Here is a 15,653-nt window from a genome sequence, read left to right as displayed (position 1 = left end):
GATTTCTGTTGACAAAGCCAGAGATAATTCCACGAGCTGTCTTGATCTTTTCCCTGTCTACATAACGGACCCTAAGATAGAGGTTTTTGTTGTCAGGTCTTAGGCTGAGTGTTCACCCAGATCCCATATTGACATTTTGTTATGTCTTAGACAGATTTTAATGATTGCTACTAATTCTTTTAATGAATGTTCAATTGTACTGTGTATTTTATCCTTCTCATGTATAATCACAATTGTATTTGTCTGTGGCTGTTTTTATTTGTAAGTCTGTTTTTCTGCTTTTATGGCCTACATAGGTAGAATAAAGAAACATTGATTGATTGATAGAATAAACACAAGTTCTCACCACATGCTGCGTCCCCGTCTTTCATGTCGACTCTGTACCACTTAAACTTTGCGTTGCATCCTCTTTTCTTTAGTTTTATATAGCAGCAGTCGTGAACGTGACAGCACCTTAGAAAAGAAAACCCAAAAGAACACTTTACTTTTATTAACATATAATTACACACATTATTTTTATCTCAAACAAATGGTAAATTAATTTGCAGAATTTAATATTCATGTAAAATGGATTGAAAATGCATGACAAAGTGTTAAGGTGAGTGATTGTTGTTTTCCACCACCCCAAGTACTCTTTGATACTGTCTTTGTTAAATAAGTTATTCAGGCCCTAATGCATGGACATTTCCAGTCTGAAGAACCACAGAAAACAGTGAACTTGGAGTGGTGAAACAGAGAAATATTAAGATCTCACTACACATAATAATCTTAATTTTAAACACAACTGCGCTGAATTGTAGAGTTGAATCAAAAGTGTTTTTAGAGGATTAAATAGACTTAACAGAATGTACAGTGGAAACATATTCTGACTCTTAAAGTCTCTAGAGACATAATGTGCTCAACTCTGGTGGCCATATGAAAATTAATCTTGATCAATTCCGGTATGTAAAGAGGCTCCGGGTCTTTGTAATTCAATGCCTATTCAAGAACTAGACCTAGAGTTAGTAATGTAATGGATGACCAATCCATACTACTAAATTGATATCATAAAAGGGTTCGCTACAGAACTCATGCATAAATCAATGGTGCTTTATATGGATAGCTGGGTTATGAACTTTTGAATCGCATGTGTATGGATTCCGCAGTGAAGGTTTGGCAATAATGTCCGAGGAATGTGAAATGACTGCACTGCTTAAACAATTTCAAGTCAGGAAAGCAAAGAGCAGAATTAGCCACCTATTTAAATAAAAAGGAGAGGCATGGCTTTTCAATCTTCTTGGGGGCTCTACACCCACGTACATTCCATAAAGCAGCTAAAGAAATCAAAGGTACAGTCCTTAAATGGTCTGCCTCTCATATTTTGAAATGAAGACTATTACGTCCACATCAACAGATCGACATCCTTTGTGTGTCAACATCACATGGAGCCTTAAAAGCCTCCATCCTCTGCACAATGCTTTTTTAGGCCTCGCGTTGTGCTGTCTCTTTGACACATGTAGGTATGGACTTTAAGCTCTATCCAATTTCTGCCCATCTTTTCACTTGGCTCCTCTTACTGTCCATTGTAAATAATGGCTTTTGATTCACGAATAGGCTTAATAGTCCCTCCTTAGTACCTCCCACTCTTCTGTTGTTACCTCCCATGAGGACAGCTCCTCTTACATGTTCTTACTCTCTAGGTTGCATTACCAGTTAGTGAGCACAACTTAGTTAATTAATGTCTTGCTGAAGCAGTCACAACATGCTGCACGGGGGTACTGCAATTCTTTTCAATTTCTTTAAGCACGCCGTGCTTAACTTTAAACATCTGAATCTAGAGGGCAGCATGCCGCCATTGCTACAGAAGTCAATAAATAGAAAAAAACATTGGGTGGACCCTGCATTCATTTTCGAAGTATTTACTTTTGTAGCAATAGCGCCATGCCGCGCTTTAAACATTTCAAGCTAAAGCGGGGCATGCCGTGATTGCTGCAAAAGTAAACACATACAAAAAAAGGCTGCATTTCTTTTCCATTTATTTACTTTTGTACCAGTTGTGGCACGCTGTGCTGTGCTTTAGCCTTAAAAATGTGAAGTGAAAGTGCGGCATGCCGCCATTGCTACAAAAGTCAATAAATAGGAAAAAAAGGCAGGTGGACGCCACATTTGTTTCCCAGTAATTTACTTTTTTAACAATGGTGGCACGCCATGCTTTAGTTTTGAACATCTTAAGCTAAAGCACGGCGTGCCACAATTGCTACAAAAGTAAATACATAGAAAAAAAATACAGCGGCTGCACAACTTTTTTTCTATTTATTCACTTTTGTAGCAATCGCACTTTAGCTTTAAACATCGGAATCTAAAGCATGTTGTGGCGCAATTGATACAAAAGTAAATAAACAGAAAAAAAGAGTCAGACAGCCACTGCATTTCTTTTCCCTTTCTTTATTTTTGTACCAATCGCGGCACGCTGCGCTTTACGTTTAAACATCTGCACCTAAAGCGAGGCATGTTGCCATTGCTACAAAAGTGAATAAATACAAAAAAAGGCGTGTGGACCACACATTTTTTTCCATTCATTTACTTTTGTATCAATAGTGGCACAGCATGCTTTAGTTTTAAACATCTTAAGCTAAAGTACAGCGTGCCACAATTGCTACAAAAGTAAATAAATAGAAAAAAAAGAGTCGGACAGCCACCACATTTCTTTTCCACTTCTTTACTTTTATACCAATCGCTGCATGCCGCGCTTTAGCTTTAAACAGCTGAAGCTAAAGAGCAGCATTCCACCATTGCTACAAAAGTGTATAAGTAGAACAAAAAGGCGGGTGGACGCCACATTTGTTTTCCATTTATTTTCTTTTGTAGCAATGGCGGCACACTGCACTTCAGTTTTAAAGATCTTAAGAAAAAGCACGATGTGCAGCAATTTCTACAAAAGTAAAAAAACTGAAAATAAAGGTGGCCATAAAACCTTTAAACATCTGAAGCTAAAGCGCAGCATGCCGCGATTGTTACAAAAGGTAATAAACAGAAAAAAAGGCGGATGGCCATCGCATTTCTTTTACATTTATTTACTTTTGTACAAATTGCAACATGCTGCGCTTTAGCTTTAAACATCTGAAGTGTTATGCGAATGGCTTTCCGTAGTCTTTTCCTGCGCAGTGTTACATCTTCCTCCGTCCTGTGCACCGAAATGTCAGTTTGTGCATCATGGATTTGAGATAGTTTGAGCAAGACAACTGCCGCAGCAACAAGCTAAGCTCTACCATGCTTCCTGTGTGTGTCAGAGCCCTGTTGCTTGGGAATAAATATGGCAGGCCTGGACCCGGTCCTGGGGATGAATTGTAGTTTCCAATATTGCAGGTTACAGTACATTATATGGCTAATAGAGGTTCACAAGGACACCTAGTAACAGGCAAAGGTATTGCACCCTTTTCTTGCTTCATGGATTTTTTATTTATATGTTATGCTACTGCTAGGATATTTTTTGAGAAAAAAACAATTCTAACAAACATACTTATTTGCAATGTAAATCGCTTTAAATGTAACTAATGCAAGACCTATTGCAATGCAAATGCTTGTTATGACTTTGGGAGCATCAGGCTTAAACCAGAATCGCACACCCAATTACAAGAAATGTGGTATCTGATGATCTTCAAAGGATTTGACAAAGTGGCCTTCTTATGGAGTAAACGTAGGTTGTTTTCAGTTCAGAAATATTTCTTAAATTAAGGGTGCTGTGGTTACTCACCAGTCGGTGGCATCCACCGGTTGTCCAGTTCTTCCCCAGCCACAGTGGCACCCATAGGTAGTGTAATCAGGGAATGCATTCTTCCCAGAAACCTTTTTAATCATTTCACCAAAGTTCACAACATTTCCGTGAGCCACAAGACAAACTGCAAAGAAACGAAGATAACACAGTCACTGTCTGAAAGCAGGCCGAGGTGAATTATTTGTTAAGCAAAATTGCCGAATTTAGGGTTTTGTTATTTTTGGGAACATTTTACTTTTTTTTAGCAATTATGCTGTATTGCATAATTTTCTCCTAAGGAGACTGGTTCGAATAGAAAATATCTCACATGAATCGGAATCTGTTGAGTGTGGGGCAGTAAGACGTTTTCTACTAGAACGATCCATGCACCGGTATATCTCACGTCATCTTTCGTAGAATTACGTACAACTGTCTAACAATAGGCTGGCCAACGGCATTTCTCATAGTTTGCTCATAATTTTTGTTCAAAATTATCTGTGTCACAGAAGGGAAGCATTTCCTAATTTTACTACCCTGACTGACGGTCAGAGAGGAAATAGCTCGGGCCTGAGTGGGTGGAGAGACATCAGGCGTGTTTGAGGGAAGATGAACTTGTAAGGGAAGAGCTCGGCCTGAATGGACGCAGGTGAGTCTGCAGATAGAAATTCCTAACTGGGATGAAGAGAGTGTTTCTCTATTGGGACGACGTTGGCTGGGGAAGGTCTGAGAGGCAGTGCTTGGACCTGTGTATATGGAAAAGGGTAGCCAAAATGTCTGGAAGTGGGGTCTATGTATGATGATCTCTTGCTTGGAAGACACAGTGAGGTGGCAGAGGAGGAGCCTGAAGGGATAGTGAAGGTCAATAGAGGGAGATTTTTGGCGTGGATTGAGGCAGAGAGAGGAGTGTTGTAGAGTTCAATGATAGAAGAAGGAACAAGATTCTGCGGAAGGAGACCTCAGGCCTGGCTAAATGGAGAGGGAAAACATATGTCTGGATGAAGGAATAAAGGTCTGCAGTGGGGAGACAGCATATGGTCAATGATGGCCTGGAGGGAGGTACAGAAGACATATTCTCCTCTCTGCTGGTGGTTAGTGCAGCATTTTGGAAAACCTTTTGAGGAGGAGCGAGTGGCTCCCAGAAGAGTCTAGGTGTATTCGAAGTATTCATGAGACATTCATGTGCCAGGGAATGGAAGTGAGAGCAGAGAGCGACAGCACAGAACATAGAAAAGTGGTGCTGTAGATGTCTTTGAAGGTTAGGAGGTGAGCAGTGAGTGCAAAGGAGAGAGGTCACTCAGAAAAGTAAAAGAAATGAGAGGCTAAGCATGACAATGTGGCAAGTTGTAGATGTGTTTCAGACGCCTGTAGAGTATGGTACTACTCAAGGCAAAGGAAAGTATAAAGTGACATGTCCTATGTGACCTGCATGATCACAACTTTCATCAGAGAATGTTGTGATGTTTCTGACAGGTATGTTGGAGACTGGGTGTAGGAGGATTGGGAACACATTTCACAAAATTTGAATGGTAGCTAGTGAGAATGTCATAAGGAAGAGAGAGATTATGATAGGCCATGGAGAATGTTGATATGGAGGGGGAGATCAGAGACACGAGGGGTGGGGCAGGTAGTAGGTGACACTAGGGTGTAGGGTGGACAGTGAGAGCTTTGGTGATTTGCAGGTGGCACAAATGATCTAGGTGGCAGAGGACAAGGGACAAGGTTCTAAATAGTTACTTTTGCTGACAAGGGTGATGAGCAAGAAACCATGGAAGTGAATGTTTAAGTGGAGAGCCAGTATGGATGGCTGTCAGCAAGAAGGGTGGAGCTGCATGGACAGTGCAGGGTTAAGTTGTAGACAGTTAAAGGCAGATACTGGGTTGCATGTGAAGGTGCAGCAGGAAGCAATAGTTCAGGGTATAAGTGAACAAGGAGAGTATGGATGGGAGTTAAGAGTGCTTAATTGTATGTGAATATGGGCTTAAAGGTATATGACAAAACCACCCCCTTTAATAATTTACTTATTTATAACTGCATATTTTTACTGGCACTAATAGAGTGCAATCCTAGCCAAATGTGCAGTAAGTTGTTTTACAGAAAACACGTTGCACACAGTAGAACAACATATATTAGACAAACATAACACATTTGTTATTCGCTATCATCAACCCTCATTCTTCTGCATTTTCATTGGCTCTGCTTGCTGGCCTGCACCATCTTCAAAATCAGCTAAATTATTTACTAAGCCGAATCCCTGACAGAATATCGACATCCAAAATATCGACCTATAGAAATATCGAAGCAGGAATATCAAAGGCAAGAATATCGACATCCTATCTACAACATGGTAAGTACAAAAATATCGAAAAAAAATAATGATGTTAAAAATATCGTAATTAAAAATATTGGTTTTTTTCTGTTAAAAAATGTGTAATATAAAGTAAATAATACCTATAAATAAAATAAACATAGTTAAAAATATTTAATAATGTTTAAAATTAATAAATAATACATATATAATAATACAACAATAATTAACCATATATATAACATACATAATATATACTTACTTAATAATACGTTTTAATAATTATTTTAATAACATATACATTATTAAAAAATATTATAAGTTACAAATACATCTACACACATAAAACAATAACATAAATAAAAAGTAAATAATTATGTTTAATGCATTAAAAAATATATATACTTTCAATATTTTTTAAATTAATTATATACTACATTATCTAAAATAATACATAAAATATTAAATAGCTAAAGAAATAAAACTACTATTCAAAGTCCAAAAAAACAACAGTAATGAAAATTTTGGATAGCGTAGGGCTTAAAATTACTATCCCTACTCCAGAAAATGCACCAGTAGGGAAAGCATTGGATAGCGTAGGGGTAAAATTACTATTCCAACTCCAGAGAGTGAAACAGTAGGGAAAGCGTTGGATAGCGTATGGGTAAAAATTATTATTCCAACTCCAGAGAGTGCAACAGTGGAAAAAGCATTGGATAGTGTAGGGGTAAAAATTATTATTCCAACTCCAGAGAGTGCAACAGTAGGGAAAGAGTTGGAAAGCGTAGGAGTAAAAATTACTATTCCCACTCCAGAGAGTGCAACAGTAGGGAAAGTGTTGGATAGCGTAGGGGTAAAAATGGCTATTCCAACTCCAGAGAGTGCAACAGTAGGGTAAGCATTTGATAGGGTAGGGGTAAAAATTACTATTCCAACTCGAGAGAGTGCAGCAGTAGGGAAAGCGTTGGATAGCGTAGAGGTAAAAATTACAATTCCAACTCCAGAGAGTTATGTTACTTTATGGGTGGTTTTGTAGTGCGCTCAATTACTCTGGAGTATCCTGGCGCAAAGAAAGAGATGTGGAGAGGCAGGGACTGCAGATAGTAGAGAGAGAATTAAAGCGTCATTTCAAAGAGATGGGTCTTCAGTGCTTTTCTAAAGAGATTAAAATTCTGAATAGCGCGAAGAGCCAGAGGTAAAGAATTCCAGGTAACCGCTGCTTTCACGGCAATAGAGTGTCCACCAAGGCGGATTCGTTTAAAACGTGGAACAATCAGCCGATATTGAGTGGCAGATCGGAGTGGACGGGTGGGAAGATACAGAGAAAAGCGTTTCCTCAGGTAAAGTGGACCCTGATCGTAAATGGCTCTGTGGGCAAAAGTGAGGGTTTTAAACATAATCCGTTGTGTAACTGGAAGCCAGTGCAGACTGCGCAGATGGTGGCGGAGGCTAGTCTTCCTTGAGATGTTAAAAAGGAGTCTGGCAGCCGCATTTTGTATTATCTGAAGGCGGTTAGTCAGGTATGCCGGGATGCCAATGAACAAGGCGTTAGCGTAGTCAAAGCGGGAGAGAATGAGGGGTCTCATCACTGTTTCTCTGGCCGTTCTGGGTAGTAAAGGAAAAAATTTGCGTAGAGCCTTAAGAGTACCAAAGCAGCCGCAGGTAAGTTTCTTAATATGCTCCTCAAATTTTAGATCTTCCCCGAACCACACCCACAGGTTTTTAGCGGGCTTTCCCAAAGAGCTGGAAGGTGGAAAGTCCCAAGACCAAAGGGATTCTCTGAAATTTGGGGGGAACTGCCCATAGAGTAAAATTTCAGATTTGTCTTTGTTGCACTTTAGCTGGGCACATGCAAGCCAGTTGAAGACTGAAGAGAGACAGGTCCGGGCAGATGAAGTGTCCAATCCTTGGCCGACCAAGTAAACAGCAGCTGCGTGTCATCCGCATAGGCTATTATTTTAGCGCCCAATTGTTCGGCCAGGAAAATCAGAGGGGTCAAATAGATATTAAATAATAATGGACTTAAAGTAGACCCCTGAGGCACCCTGGTGGAAAGAAGCTTGGCCAAGGATGAGAAGGGGGCAGTAGTCAAAAAACAACAATGTCCCAACTAGGTGGACAATAGAGGATTGTCCTATTTTAGTGTTAGTAGTAGGGGTATAGTGATTAAACAGGCATGCCGTGAAATCGGCGGGAAAGGCAAAGATACAATGAGATGTATTTTCTTTATCGATACACATCAGTTTCGCACTATAGCATTCAGGACAATCATAGGTTATAACAGATTCTATATAACTATTTGTAATACTGTCAAAAGGCTAGGAATTTAATTATTGAGACTTGTCACGATGTATGTTTGGTAAAACTATGTTTTAGATTTATTCACTTAATCAGTTTACAGTTCATAATTCATATTAAAACATTGTTAAAACATATCACAATAGACATTTTAATAATACAAAAATACATGAAATACATGATAAAAACAAGAAGAATCAAAAAGGTCGACGCGACGTTTCGGCTTTCTTTTAGTACACCTTCCTCAGGACTGATTCTTATTCCAAATGGAGTTTGTTGCCCATATGGAGAATGCTGGTTTAGCGAAAGGTCCTTTATAATTTTTGACGATTATATCATCACAGGATGCTATTCTCAATTTGCAAAGTGTGCTGTTTCTCATAGGAGAGGAGTAAATTCAATGTTCCTTTGATATCGTCTACATATGTTTATATATTTCCATTAGTGGACATGGCGTCCGCTTTGTTCGTATCTGTGAATAGAGTATGATCTTGCCGGATTTAGCTGCCAGGAGGAGCGACAGTTTTTATAAAAGTTGTCAACGATATTCTTCCATAGGAGCTGGGCGATCAATCGCTGCAGTCGGGAACCTCTTTCAATTAGGTCAGCCTTTGGTGGAAAAACTATCAAAACAATACGGGTTGGCCTCACGAGTTTGTCGTTCTCTTCGTTGCTTAATCCGGCCTCCCTGCTCCTGTGTCCTGGCAGCCTGTTCTCGTATAGTTCAATCGGCATACAAAAAAGGAAAGAAGGGGGCAGCCATACCTGCTGAGTCCGGGTGTGTAGAAATGAAGTCAGCCACTCTCAGGCTGAACCAGTGACGCCAATGGATGACAGCCGGGTGAGAAGAAGCTGATGAGGAACAGTGTCGAAAGCGGCAGAGAGATCTAACAATATCAGAGCCGCTCTGCCGCCCACGTCCAGACACTCCCTAATGGCCTCAGACATTTCCACCAGTGCAGATTCCTTGCTGTAAGCAGCACGGAACCCAGATTGAGCAGGGTGAAGGGCATGAGAAGTTTCAACAAAAGCATTCAGTTGGCAAAATGTGATCTTCTTGCATACCTCGGCCAATTCTGGCAGCAGGGAGATGGGCTGATAATTAGCTGGTGCTGCCGGATTCAAACCCAACTTCTTCAGCAGTGGCAGAAGTTTAGCCTGCTTCCAGCAATCGGGGACTGTGGCTGTCCTAAAGGAGAGACTAATGATTTCAGTGTCCTCATGGCAGAGCACCTCCGCCACCCCTCCAAGAACACGCGCGGGACAGGGGACCCAGATTTCATGGATTTTAGAACTGCTAGGGTATCGGCTTCAGATGGTGGAGAGAGTTCCCTGAAGACGTGAATAGTGGAGGGGGAAGGTGGGGAGTGTACCAAGACTGAAAAACTCTGACTGAGACAGGCGGTGCGCAAACTAGCCTGGATCCCTGCTATTTTATCTTCAAAAAATGACGTCCGCCAACGCCTTAAGGAACGGTCCAGTGCGGCCGGGGGACGGTAAACTAGTGTACCTCCCAGCGAATGATGAGGTTAGAGGGGGAGAGAAAAGTGAAGAACTTCCCCATTGCCTAACTCATCGGAGGAGTCGCTATGAAAGGACCAAATGTCTTTAAATACAATTGCAACAGCAGGGAAAGCGTTGGATAGAGTAGGGGTAAAAATTACTATTCCCACTCCAGAGAGTACAACAGTAGGGAAAGTGTTGAATAGCGTAGGGGTAAAAATTACTATTCCCACTCCAGAGAGTGCAACAGTAGGGAAAGCGTTGGATAGTGTAGGGGTAAAAATTACAATACCCACTCCAGAGAGTGCAAAAGTAGGGAAAGCGTTGGATAGCGTAGGGGTAAAAATTACTATTCCCACTCTAGAGAGTGCAACAGTAGGGAAAGTGTTGGATAGCGTAGGGGTAAAAATTACTATTCCAACTCCAGAGCGTGCAACAGTAGGGAAAGTGTTGGATAGCGTAGGGGTAAAAATTACTATTCCCACTCCAGAGAGTGCAACAGTAGGGAAAGCGTTGGGTAGCATAGGGGTAAGAATTACTATTCCAACTCCAGAGAGTGCAACAGTAGAGAAAGTGTTGGATAGCGTAGAAGTTAAATATAACATACTTATACATCATTTTTGTATTTAAAATAATTAATCATTTAATTTTTAAATAACTCTACAGCATTTAAAAATACCCATGAATAATTATTTAAAAAATAATTAAAATTGAATAATTAATTAACAATAACTTAACAATAAATACCAATAAATGTTAGTTATTAAATATTCATTACCAAATAATAAATATTGAATAATAAAATATTTTTATCAAAAAAAATATTACTTATTAAAATGTGATTAACAATTAACAAATATGAAACAATAAAATGATTTTTTATACCAAAAAATACTTTTTATGGAACATTAATTGCCATTTAAAAAAATTGATTACCAATTAAAAAATAATTACCAATTAAAAAAATTAATTGTCAAATAAAATCATTAATTACCAATTCAAAAATGAATTACTAATAAAAAAAATGTATTACCAATTAATAATGAATTAAAAATAAAATAATTATCAATACCAATAAATAAAAATAAATCATTACCTAATTACAAATAAATTACTTCGCACCCAATTCCCCTATAAAGCTACAACCAGCTACAGAACTTAAATGCAAAAATTTATTAAAATGAATTTATAATTCCTAAAAATTAATAATTATTTAGTATTATTAAATTACTTCCCACCCTATTCCCCTACAAAACCCACAACCCGCTCCTGTACTAAAACAAAAAATTTACTTAAAAATAACATTATTAACATATAAAAATAGTATACATTTAATTTAAACCCAGTAGAATACTTAACAAAAAACATATAACACATACATATTAAATACATAATAACATACATAACAATAATACAAATATCAATATTAGAAACATCGAGATTAGTAACATCAATATATTTGATATCGATATTACTAACTTCGATATTACATACATCGATATAAAAAAATGGATATTACTTACCTTAGGCTCGATATTCTGTCCAACGATATTCTTGACCTCGATATTCTGTACCTTCGATATTTCCAACTCTATATTTCTGTGGGTCGATATTTCGGAATCAATATTTAGACTGTGCACCTACTAAGCCATCACCACCAGCACCCGACATATCTGGACCACAAGCCCACCATCTACAGTGGCTGTTGACACCTTCACAGCCAAGACACCATAAAAATGGAGGCACAGAAGTGGACTAAGGAAGAAACAAGTGAACAGATATCCACGTGTCCATCGGGGCTGCCACAACCATGTTCCAATTTAGAGAAGAATAAATGAGACACCTTTTTAAAGAACAGTACATCACAATGTAGTCCTGGTTTTGGCAGAACTCAAATACCTTTTCCTTCAGTTGCTGGTGGTATATTTGCCTTTGAGCTTGTACAGCACTTCGTGGCATTTTGGCTAGGTTTGAATTCGATATCTACAGATCCCACAGGCATGCATACATTCAATGATGTGGTTCTAAAGCCACAAGTGAATTTTGTTAGTTTGCTTGGGTGCAGTAAGAAGAGGACTTTTGTGCTAGAATGGTTTAGTATCATTAGGTGAACTGGGTACAACACGAAACTAAACTCAGCCTTGCCAAAAAATAAAACTCCTCCCTCTGTAGGAGGCTGTGCATGCATGGAGTAAGGGGTCTTTCATCGCTGAGTTATGGCAATCCTTCGATTTCTGAAAGCATCCTCCTAGCCTTCAGCCAGCCTATAACATTGCATAATTGCCAATCCATCCACGTGTGTCTCAAATGAATGGTGCTAACTTGCATGGCACCAGTGACAAAGATGTAGGATGGACCTCCAGTTCCATTTCAGCGTTTTCAGGGCCATGCCAAACAATCTGGAATGTGGGGGCCACAAGAGGAACGATGGGTGGGGTATGCTCAGTACATAACCAAGTGTTTGCAACAGAGCAGTGTGCAAATTCAGTAACAAATGTGTAAAGTTGAGTGTGAGGAGCTTGGTTGTTCAATGTTCTGGCCGATGGGGAGGATGGGTCACCTGAAAGCAGAGCAGGAGTACTGAGAACCTAGGAGTTATGAGTAATGATTTGTAATCCAGTTAGGGTGAGACATTGGAGTGTTGGTTGGAATTTTACTCATACAGAGAGGCAGCAGCTCTAGAGGAGTGTTACAGATGCAGGTTTAGGCAGCAATCCAAAGAAACTACAGAAACATGCATAGCAGAGAGGTTGAATACATTGGCCCAACTGGATATGAGTAGCGAGAGGCAGAAGGAGAGAGGGTGGTGGAACTGTCAGATGTATGACGATTGGCAAATTCAGTTGGATTCCAAGAATTCTGATGTGCATTATAGAATATCTTGTCCTTGCCAGAGGACAAGTGAATTAAAGAAGTTGTTCCTAAGCAAGACCACAGAGTTTACTATGCAAATGATGCCATTAAGTTTAAGAACTGGTTGTGGTGCAGAGGTGGAAATGGAAAAGTGCAACATTAGGGCATTATTTTGTCTTCTGTCTGTTTACCTACAAGATTTTTCTTTGTTAGACATGGTGACTGAAGGTTACATTCATGTGGACAAGCTCTTGCTAATGTCTTTCTACGTGTCATGCATATTGTTTTTGGCACATACATTGTTTCTAACAATGAATTTTCTATATTGTAGCAGGCCCAGAGAATGTACCGCATTACCTGGATGCCTTCTTTCCTTCAGAAAAAGGAGGTGGAACTGCATTTGGGAAAACAAGAGGGAAAGTTTCTGGGCCTGATGGAAGAATAAGGCATGCCTTTGACAAGTGAGAAGCAAAGGTGGCGACGACCAGGCTTACATTTTTGGGCACTCAACTGGATTTTGAGAACTCAAGGCAATGGCTCCCCCGAAATAAAGTTCTGGTTCTTCTTATGCAGATTGTGGAGCTGCTGAGCTGAAGAAAGTTCAGAGTCCTCTGGGACATTTTAAATTTACCTTTGCAATGTTAATAGAATTAACATTTCACATGAGACTGCGCTTTCTGATGCTAGTGCTGCTATATTGAAGGGTTGAAATAAGAATGCTTGTGAAGCAGGAATTTAAAGTGTGACAGCAATTGTGACGAGTTTTGAGGAATTGATTATATGGTTCTCTGAAGATGAAACTTAATATTGAGTCTAGTTACTTTCAGATGCAGTAGGTGCAGTCGGTTTTGCACTAGACTGGGAATGGTAGGTGTTTGCTGAAGTATTGCTAGAGACTGACTTGTGCTTAAAGGGGCGTATCACCTTGTTGGATTTTTTTCTACTTGTGGTGACTTTGATATTGTTGAGGATTTTAGCAAACAAGAAACCAAGAAGGTTGCTTACACTGATGATGAGGAGGTGGTGTCAGTGGGTAGCAGGGAGGCATCAATCAATGTAAATGGTTTGCAGAATCCACATTTATGCATGTTGGGATGTGTGATACACAGCATTGCTGTGTTCGTGAGGAATGACGCCAGCGTGCAAAAATTGCGTCAGGGAGGAATTGTCTTACTCAATGTGGCAGAGATTCTGTGAGCTGGACCCAGAAGCAAATGCTATCATCATGAAGACGATGCTGATGCTTTAGGGGTTAGGAGGGTGAAGATATTACAGTTCATTGAAGGACCATTCAGTTTGAAAAAGGAAGCCACACCATCAAGTGTTAATTTTGGAGAAGTGTGGCTCAATGGTTAGAGCGGCAGACCCTGATGCATAGGTCTAGCCCGGGACCAGGGTTCAATTCCCCGCCACGGCGGGTCTTGGGCTCAAAATTTCACGGACCTGATCATTGTCGCCTCGGTGCCTATTCCAATCATGGAGTCCTACTCTGCAACTCTGGGCAATAGCTTGCTTAATCTCCACAACGGCCCCCACAACGCTAAGGATGCCTGGCCTTCACCCTGGGGGTGCCCAGGAGTGGACGCCTCACAGGGAAAGCCAGGATGTGTTCCACAGCGGTATTCGTACAAGCGCCTTGAGACCCTTGCGGGTGAGTAGTACGCTATACAAGTATCAATTTACATTTTATGGTAAGTATTGATTGGATTATTTGACTTTGTCAGGTGAAATGGGATGGTAGAAGTTAAAAGGTTGGAACAGGGAGAGAGAGGATCAAGGGGAGGGTTGGGGAGACTAATGATGCTAGAATCTTGGAAACTGGTGCTAGGACTGCTCTGGATGTTTTTCGCTGAGAGTGCGCGTTTGCTTTTCAGATTTTGCATGCATTATTGTTTTTGGGCCTTTTAAATTTTCTGAGCTGAAAGGAGCCAAAAAGGGTGAGGGCATAAACGAAGACGAATTGGGTTGGTGAGCCAAAACGCTATTGAGGAGGTTGAATAAAGACCAGGTTTTTTTATGCTAGGATGTAGTCCTCAGGAGCATGGGTGACAGAAATATTTGCCAGCATCAAACATTTGAGGATTTTAACAGAGCTTGGAGAGAGTGCGAGGAATTTTTATTTTTGAGGGTTGAAAAGATTTCAATTGATAAAGGTTTTTGGATGAGGTTTGATGGAGTTGGGATAAACTGAGTGGCCATATGGGAATCATTTGTTTAGGATTTTGTTGTCAAATAAAGGTTGTAAGCTAGTATTTTCCCACGCACAGGTGAGGGTTTTAGGTGCTACTAGAGATCTGTTTGGCTGGTTGGTGGACTTGAATAATGAGGCGTTCACACTTCAAATTACATGATATAAGCAGATCCCATGCTGGAACCGGAGGAGTTTAAATAAAGACTATGGATCAATGGTTGTTCTTTCAGGAAGATGTCGACCAAGAAGGAAGTGAGAACATTATTTTGGAGGCAGTTGGGTTTTAGGATGGGCAGAACACAGGTGAAGCGGTGGGAAATGGAGGGCTGCATTGGAGGCAGTTTTCTGCAGTTATGGCAAAACTGGATAAGGCTAGATGCTGCCTTGATGTGCTGATGATTCATTGTTATAAAAATGAGCTGGTGTGGTGGTTGATGATGCTATTGAAACAAGAATGCAGGATATGAGGGAGATGTATTGGAAGTAAAAAGGTGTGTTGTTTGGAATGATCTGGTGATATGGCAAATAGGGGGAGGGAGGCAGAAGCCACCATCAGATTAAAGAGAATGCTTAACAGAGAGGAGTGCATTTTCGATGTTGGAAAAGTTAAATAGCATTAGGCTCAGGGACTTTAAGCTTAAGGAGTTTTGATTGCTAGGGGAAGATGATGTATACTTGTCTTTCATAATGAATGAGTATTATAATCTGCAAGTCAGGGATATTGTGTCAAAACTGTTGCAGGGTTAGGAAAAAATAGAAGATATTCTAAG

At 40.0% G+C, this 15,653-nt stretch overlaps 1 protein-coding gene across 1 annotated transcript in view; it reads right to left on the bottom strand.

Moving 5' to 3' along the window:
- LOC147711504 (phospholipase A2, membrane associated-like) overlaps positions 1–15,653 on the bottom strand; it is a 590,964-nt gene that overhangs the window by 488,766 nt on the left and 86,545 nt on the right. Inside the window, exons 2-3 of the mRNA XM_086920199.1 lie at positions 3,734–3,878; positions 347–453 (exon numbers count right to left, since the gene is read on the bottom strand). Of these exons, the coding sequence (XP_086776325.1) occupies positions 347–453; positions 3,734–3,878 (252 nt within the window). The remainder of the gene's footprint in view (positions 1–346; positions 454–3,733; positions 3,879–15,653) is intronic.

This window comes from Lissotriton vulgaris, chromosome 5 (assembly GCF_964263255.1).
Source record: "Lissotriton vulgaris chromosome 5, aLisVul1.2, whole genome shotgun sequence".
Classification (NCBI taxonomy): domain Eukaryota; kingdom Metazoa; phylum Chordata; class Amphibia; order Caudata; family Salamandridae; genus Lissotriton; species Lissotriton vulgaris.
Note: the sequence above shows the minus strand (reverse complement) of the source record. Positions and strands in the feature narration are given on the sequence as shown.